We start from the raw sequence: 8,056 nt of genomic DNA on the forward strand, positions 1-8,056 counted from the left end.
CCTGGGGTGTGTGGTCAATGCCAGGCAGGCAGCTGGGTGAGGGGGGCACAGCCATGGCACTCAGCACCCCAGGATAAAAGCTGCCAGGATGCCCTGCTGCAGTCTATAGGGACAGAAGCAGTGCTGGGCAGGATGTGGCCCTCAGTGAGACCAGCTCGGGGCACAGGGCAGCACCAGTCCCTGCTGCTGGCACAGCAGCCATGGTAGCTGGTGTGGGTGAAGCTTTCTGGGGGGGCAGGGACAGGTGGGGAGCACCCAGGGGGTCAGCTGAAGTGCAGCTCAGGGTCAGGCTCCAGGGCTCTGCCAGGCGGTGGAGGAGGGGCACGGAGCTGCGGAGAGAGGAGAGGAAAAGCAGTGCCAAGGCCCTGAGGCTGCTTGGCCCCCTTCAGCCCTACCTCAGAAAGCACATGGGTGGCACCATGCCCCGTTGTGGGGGGAGCTGGGAGGAGGCTTGGGGGGGCACAGCATGGCTGTGCTGAAGCTTACCGGCCGGAGGCGGCTGGCTGCCAGGTCTGGAGAGCTGTGCCCGCTGCCTGTGCCATCCTGGCGGCAACCTGGGAGAGCTCAGCAGCTCAGCACAGCTCCCTGCACAGCCCCCAGCCCGTTTCCCACTCCCCCCTCCCTCTCCCCACTCCCCCCTCCCTCTCCCCACTCCCCTAAGCCCTGGCACTCACCTCCCAGGGGTGCTTCAGGAGTGGGGCACTGGTCCAGGCCGGCCTCGGGCAGGAGGCTGGGAGGGGAGAAGGGCGGTGGGGAGGGCGAGGGCAGCTCCTGGCAACACAGAGCCAAGAGGGTTGGGTGGCCAAGGTCAGGTGTGAGGGACCAAGGGCAGTGGGATGAGGTTCAACCAGGCCAAGGGCTGGGACCTGCACTTGGGGCACAACAACCCCAGGAAGGCTCCAGGCTGGGGGCAGAGTGCCTGGAAAGTGCCTGGTAGAGAAAAGGACTTGGGGATGCTGGGAGGCTGTGGATGAAGATGAGCTCAGGGTGTGCCCAGGTGGGCAAGAAGGGCAGCAGCAGCAGCCTGGCCTGGATCAGCAATGGTGTGGGCAGCAGGAGCAGGGCAGTGACCATGCCCCTGGACTGGGCACTGTGGAGGACACAGCTTGAGTGCTGGGTTCAGTTTTGGGCTCCTCACTCCAAGAAGGACATTGAGGAGCTGGAGCAGGACCAGAGAAGGGCAACAGAGCTGGGGAAGGGTCTGGAGAAGAGGGCTGGGGGGGAGCAGCTGAGGGAGCTGGGGGTGTGCAGTGTAAGGAAGAGGAGGCTGAGGGAGACCTTATTGCTCTCTGCAGCTCCTGAGAGGAGGCTGGAGCCGGGGGGGGGGGAGTTGGGCTCTGCTCCCTTGCATCAGGTTATCACCTGAGGGGAGGAAATGGCCTGAGATTGTGCCAGGGGAGGGTTAGGTTGGAGATGAGGAACAATTTCTTTGCTACAAGAGTGGTCAGGGATTGGCAGAGGCTGCCCAGGGAGGTGGTGGAGTCCCCATGCCTGGAGGCATTCAAGGACCCTGTGCCAAATGCACTTGGGGCCAGGGTTTGGTGGCCATGGGGGGGTTGGGTTGCTGGTTGCGTTGGATGATCCCAGAGGCCTTTCCCAACCCAATCCATTCCATGGTTCTAAGGATGGGCACAGAGCAGGGAAGGCATCAAGCTCCCAGGGGCCACGCTGCCCTCCCCCCATCACCAACCTGCCCAGCTGCTCCTTGGCCCCCAGTCAGCTCCTCCACCACCAAGGAGGGGAAGACCCCAATGCGGCCATCGAAGTCCCCGGTCCAGAAGCCATCGTCCACCTCTGCAGGGGCCCTGGGCAGCACCCTGATGATGGCTCCCTCGGGGAAGCTCAGCTCCTCGGGGCTCTGCCCCTCGTAGTCGTACAGGGCCCGCACCAGCCAGGCTGTGGGGACGGCGTGGGGAGGGCTCAGCACCCCCCTGTGCTGCTGCTGCTCTGGGGGCTCAGCACCCCCTGGGTGCCAGCCCCAGGCAGCTGCCCCCCTCCCTAGGGTAGATGCCAGCCCAGCACCCACCTCCGGGCTCCAGCACCAGCTCTGCTGCCATGATGCTGGAAAGCTGACGGTGCAGGGCAGAGGGTCCTGGGGGGCCAGCCCCAGCCCCTGCCTCCCCTCCCAGGGACAGGAGGTACTTCTCGGGGACGTAGCCAACCTGGCCTGCCTTGTTCCGAGCCTGGAGGGGCAGAAAACGTGTGACTGCCCCAGCCCCCTGGGGTGGGGACAGCCCTGGGGACCTCTGTCCCCTCCAGCTGAGGGGATGCTGGGGGGGTGCTCAGCCTGCTCCCACCTTCACCCACTCCTCGGCGTCCCCATCCTCCAGCACCTCCAGCTCCTCGCCCTGGCTGATGGACAGCTCGTCTGCCTGGCAGCCCTGCGGGGGACAGAGAGGCAGGGAGGCAGCAGGGCAGGGCTGGCCCCGGGTGGGCAGGCAGGGGGAGGGGCTGGCACAGTGCCCATACCTGGTAGCCAAAGATGACCCTGCAGGTGTAGGGGTAGGGGCGGGCGGTGGGGCCGAGCTCCTCCTCCCCGGACGGCTCATCGCTGTCCTCTGAGTCACTGAACTCAGCCGGGTCCAGCCCTGGCGGCACCTCCTCGCCTGCCCCCACCATGGCCCCTGCCAGCCAAGAGTCCACATCCAGCCCTGCTGCCCGCAGCAGTGCCAGCCGTGCCTCCGCCTTCACCCGGCTGACCTGGGGACGCAGAGGCTGTGTCAGGGGCCGGGGGGGGACACCCGCCGGGGGGAGGGCACAGCCCAGAAAACCCCAGCACCCCTGGACTTCAGTGGGGTTGGTGTGGGGGCACAGCATCCCCAGAGCCACCTCTGGAGCACCTCTCCCATGGGGACAGGCTGGGAGAGTTGGGGCTGTTCAGCCTGGAGAAGAGAAGGCTCCAGGGAGACCTCAGAGCAACCTTCCAGTACCTGAAGGAGCTCCAGGAGAGCTGGGGAGGGACTCTGGACAAGGGCTGGGAGTGCCAGGAGGAGGGACAATGGCTTTGAGCTGGGAGAGGGGAGACTGAGACTGGAGAGGAGGAAGGAATTCTTTGCAGTGAGGGTGAAGAGACACTGGCACAGGTTGCCCAGGGAGGCTGTGGCTGCCTCCTGCCTGGAGGTGTTCAAGGCCAGGCTGGATGTGGCCTTGAGGATCTTGGGCTGCTGGGAGGTGTCCCTGCCCATGGCAGGGGGGTTGGAACTGGATGATCATTAAAAGGTCCCTTCCAACCCAACCCAACCCAACCCAACCCAACCCATTCCACAGTCTGCAGCACAGTTTCTCCTCATCCTCACACCTCCCACTCCATGGGTCACAAGCCTGGAGGCACCCCCAAGGCTGGAGGCCACCCCAAGGCTGCAGTCCCCACCTCTGCCTTCCGGATGCTCTCCCTGGCTTCCTCCATTCGCCTCTCCGCTGCCGCCGCCTCCGCCTCCGGGACTTGCTGCCTCCTGGCCTCCAGCCTCTGCAGCACCTGAGAGGACCCCCCCCACAACGTCACTGAGGTGCTGGGAGCTCGTTGAGGGGGGGACACACAGTGAGAGCCCCTCCTTCAGCCCCCCTGTGCCCCATGGGGGGGTCAGCAGCCACCTCCTCGCTGTGCTGCTTGTTCTTGCGGTCCCTGGCCACCCGTGTGGCCCAGCGCCGAGCCTCCTTCTCCAGGCTGGACCCATCGTCTCCTGGTGGCATCAGGGACACCTGGGGGAGGGCAAGGTGGTTGAGAAGGGGACAGCTGCCTGGATCCCCAGCCTCTCAGAATCATAGAATTGTCTGGGTTGGAAAAGGCCTCTGGGATCATCTGACCCAACCAGCAACCCAACCCCCCCATGGCCACCAAACCCTGGCCCCCAGTGCCCATGGCCACAGGTTCCTTGAACACCTCCAGGCATGGGGACTCCACCATGTCCCTGGGCAGCCTCTGCCAATCCCTGACCACTCTTGCAGCAAAGAAATTGTTCCTCATCTCCAACCTAACCCTCCCCTGGCACAACTCCAGGCCATTTCCTCTCCTTCTATCACCTGAGACTAGGGAGCAGAGCCCAACCCCCACCTGGCTCCAGCCTCCTCTCAGGAGCTGTAGAGAGCAATGAGGTCTCCCCTCAGCCTCCTCTTCCTTACACTGCACACCCCCAGCTCCCTCAGCTGCTCCTCCCCAGCCCTGCTCTCCAGACCCTTCCCCAGCTCTGTTGCCTTTCTCTGGCCCTGCTCCAGGTCCTCAATGTCCTTCTTGCAGTGAGGAGGCCAGAACTGAACCCAGCACTCAAGGTGTGCCCTCCCCAGTGCCCAGTCCAGGGGCATGGTCACTGCCCTGCTCCTGCTGCCCACACCATTGCTGATCCAGGCCAGGATGTTGGTGGCCTTCTTGGACACACCCTGAGCTCCTCTCCACTCCCCAACCTACCTCCTCCATCTTGGTGAGCTGCAACTGCTGGTGGGGGGCCAGGGCAAAGCTGGGGTGGTCCTGCAGGAAGAGGAGGAGGTCCTGGTCCCGGGATACCTGCAGCAGAGCAACAGTGAGGGGCTAGAGGTGGCACCTCTGCCCTCCTGCCCTCTCCCTGCCCATGGGATGGGTGCTGTTACCCTCGCTGAGGCCTCTGCTACGCCCTGGAACCAGTCCCTGGTGGCCCTGCAGGTGTCCACCTCTGTCCTGCTGGCCATGGACAAGTGCTCCCGCAGCCGCTCGTACAGGTCACCATCCAGAGCCTGGGACAAGCAGGTGGGTGGACAAGCAGGTGGGGGGGACCCCAGCACTGCCCACACTCCCCTAGCATTGCCCAGAACCACCCCAACATTGCCCAGAACCAACCCCAGCACTGCCCACAGCTCACTCCCTGCCCTGAACCCCCCCAGCACCGCTCAGAACCATCCCTCCAGTACTGCCCACATCCCCCCAGCACTGCCCTGAACCCCCCCAGCACTGCCCCAGAACCTCCCCCAGCACTGCCCCAGAACCTCCCCCAGCACTGCCCCAGAACCTCCCCAGCACTGCCCTGAACCCCTCCAGCACTGCCCCACAACTTCCCCCAGCGCTGTCCCAGAACCTCCCCCAGCACTGCCCTGAACCCCCCCAGCACTGCCCTGAATTCCCCCAGCACTGCCCTGAACCCCCACAGCACTGCCCTGAACCCCCCCAGCACTGCCCTGAATCCCCCCAGCACTGCCCTGAATTCCCCCAGCTCTGCCCTGAACCCCCCCAGCACTGCCCCAGATCCCTCCAAGCACTGCCTCAGTCCCCAGCACTGCCCTGAACCCCCCCAGCACTGCCCTGAATTCCCCCAGCACTGCCCTGAACCCCCCCAGCACTGCCCTGAACCCCCCCAGCACTGCCCCAGATCCCTCCAAGCACTGCCTCAGTCCCCAGCATTGCCCTGAACCCCCCAGCAGTGCCCGGGACCCCTCCAGCATTGTCCGCACCCCCCCAGCATTGCCCCCACCCCCCCAGCACTGCCCAAAACCCCTCCAGCACTGCTCCAGTACCACCCCCCAGGGGAGCAGCCCTGCCCCCACACCTGTGGGCGCCTCCCCACTGCAGCCCCTCCTAGCAGCCCTGGGAAGATGCCTGCTGCAGGCCCCAGGGGAGGGGTGGTCCTGCAGGGTCTTTTGGGGGGAGGGAGGGGAGGAGGGGGGGGGTCCTCAGGTCCCACCTGCATGGCTGCTGGCAGCTCCACCCGCTGGTAATGCTGCAGGTGGGCAGTGGCAGAGGCCAGGGCGAAGCCATACTCGTTCTGCACCCCTGCCAGCTGCCTCGAGTGCTCTGCCAGCCGTGCTGAGAACTGTGGGGACAAGGACACAGGCCCTGGGGGAAGGAGCCACCACCACCCCCTCCATCCCTCCCTCCCATGCCACCCAGATCCACAGATGGCAACAGGTTGGAAGGGACCCTCCAAGGGCATCTCATCCAACCCCCCTGCAGGCAGCAGGGACAGCTCCAGCTGGAGCAGGCTGCCCAGGGCCACATCCAGCCTGGCTTTGAACACCTCCAGGCAGGAGGCAGCCACAGCCTCCCTGGGCAACCTGTGCCAGTGTCTCCCCAGCCTCACTGCCAAGAATTTCTTCCTCCTCTCCAGTCTCAATCTCTCCTCTCCCAGCTCAAAGCCATTGTCCCTCCTCCTGGCACTCTCAGCCCTTGTCCAAAGTCCCTCCCCAGCTCTCCTGGAGCCCCTTCAGGTACTGGAAGGCTGCTGTGAGGTCTGCCTGGAGTCTACTCTTCTCCAGGCTGAACATCCCCAACTCTCTCAGCCTGTCCCCACAGAGGAGGTTCTCCAGCCCTCTGATCATCCTTGTGGCCTCCTCTGGACCCTCTCCATCAGCTCCAGGTCCTTCCTGTGTTGGGGGTCCCATATCAGGCCCCAGCCCTGCAGGTGAGGTCTCCCCAGAGCAGAGCAGAGGGCAGGATCCTCTCTCTCCAGCTCTGCCCACACTGCTTTGGATGCAGCCCAGGCTGCCCTTGGCCTTCTGTGCTGCCAGTGCCCAGTGCTGGCTCCTGTCCAGCTTCTGCCCCCCAGCACCCCCAAGTCCTTCCCTGCAGGGCTGCTCTCAATCTCCTCACCCCCAGGCTGGACTGAGAGCAAGGACTGCCCCAAGCCAGCTGCAGGACCTTGCACTTTGCCTTATTGAACCTCAGGAGGTTCTCCTGAGCTCCCTTCCCCAGCCTGCCCAGGTCCCTCTGGATGGCTCCCATCCCTCAGTCCTGCCAACCACCCTCCTCAGCTTGGTGCCATCTGCAGACTGGCTCAGGGTGCCTCAATCTTGCTGTCCATAGCATTACTGAAGATATTGACCAGCACTGGTCCCAGTGCAGAGCCCTGAGGGCCACCACTTGTCACCCATCTCCCCCTGGCCATGCAACCATTGCCCTTTGGCTGCCACCATCTGACCAATTCCTCCTGCCCAGCCCAGCCCAGACACCAGCCCTGTGCTGACCTTGGCACTGAGCTTCTGCAGGCTGGCCTTGGTGTGGAATATCCTCCTGTCACTCTTCTTCAGCCTGGGGAGGGTGGTTTGCAGAGGAGGTGAGGCCATGCTGATGCCAGGGCAGCCCCCAGCAGGGTGCCCACCCCTGCTCACCGAGCCTCCACGTCAGCTGCCTTGTCCTTGGCCACCTCACTGCTGTGCTGCAGGTGAGTGAACTGCTTCTTGGCCTTGTCCAGCTCCTTCACTGTCTCCAGCAGCTCTGCTTGAGCCTTCTGCAGCCTCTCCATGCCCTGTGGAGAGTGCCAGCTGTGGTGGGGGGACAGCAGTCCCCACCCCCTGGGCATAGAAGGGGTTGGGTTGGGAAAGCCACCACAGAATCACAGAATGTTAGGGGCTGGAAGGGACCTCCAGAGATCATCCAGTCCTAGTCCCCTGCCAGAGCAGGGTCAGCTGGAGCAGGTCACACAGAAACTCACCCAGGCAGGTCTTGAGTATCTCCACAGAGGGAGACTCCACAACCCCCCTGGGCAGCCTCTTCCAGGGCTCTCTCACCCTCAGAGGGAAATAATTCTTCCTCCTGTTTCCATGGAACTTGCTCTGCCTCAGATTCCACCACTGCCCCTTGTGCTGGCATTGGGCATCACCCAGCAGAGCCTGGCTCCAGCCTCTGGGCACTCCCCCTGCACATCTTGATCCCTAGCAATGAGGTCACCTCTCAGGCTCCTCCTCTCCAAGCTCCAGAGCCCTCAGCTCCCTCAGGCTCTCCTCCTAAGGAAGATCTTCCACTCCCTTCAGCATTTTCATGGCTCTGTGCTGGACTCTCTCAAGCAGGTCCCTGAGGTCCTTCTTGAACTGAAGGTCCCAGAACTGGACACAATATTCCAGCAGGGCAGAGTAGAGAGGGAGGAGAACCTCTCTTGACCTACTCACCACAGCCCTTCTAACCCACCCCAGGCTGCCCTTGGCCTTCTTGGCCACCAGAGCACATTGCTGGCTCATGGCCAACCTCCCACCCACCAGGACACCCCAGAGGTCCTTTTCCCCTTCACCTCTCTCCAGCAGCTCAGTCCCCAACCTGTGCTGATCCCTGGGGTTGTTCTTTCCCAGGTGCCAAACTCTCCCCCTGCCCTTGGTGGATTTC

The 8,056-nt window shown here is 63.9% G+C and overlaps 1 protein-coding gene across 1 annotated transcript; it reads right to left on the reverse strand.

Moving 5' to 3' along the window:
* Window positions 1-263: 263 nt before the first annotated feature.
* On the reverse strand, window positions 264-7,202 carry FCHSD1 (FCH and double SH3 domains 1). The gene is made up of 14 exons (XM_054398972.1): window positions 7,069-7,202; window positions 6,925-6,988; window positions 5,646-5,774; window positions 4,582-4,704; window positions 4,403-4,498; window positions 3,592-3,699; window positions 3,371-3,475; window positions 2,470-2,700; window positions 2,298-2,381; window positions 2,027-2,183; window positions 1,691-1,896; window positions 633-771; window positions 487-563; window positions 264-329 (listed from the first exon to the last, which is right to left on the reverse strand). Exons 1-14 carry the CDS (start codon window positions 7,200-7,202, stop codon window positions 264-266), a joined length of 1,719 nt encoding a protein of 572 aa, XP_054254947.1.
* Between the last annotated feature and the right edge of the window lie 854 nt (window positions 7,203-8,056).

This window comes from Indicator indicator, unplaced genomic scaffold (genome assembly GCF_027791375.1).
Source record: "Indicator indicator isolate 239-I01 unplaced genomic scaffold, UM_Iind_1.1 iindUn_scaffold_215, whole genome shotgun sequence".
Lineage (NCBI taxonomy): Eukaryota > Metazoa > Chordata > Aves > Piciformes > Indicatoridae > Indicator > Indicator indicator.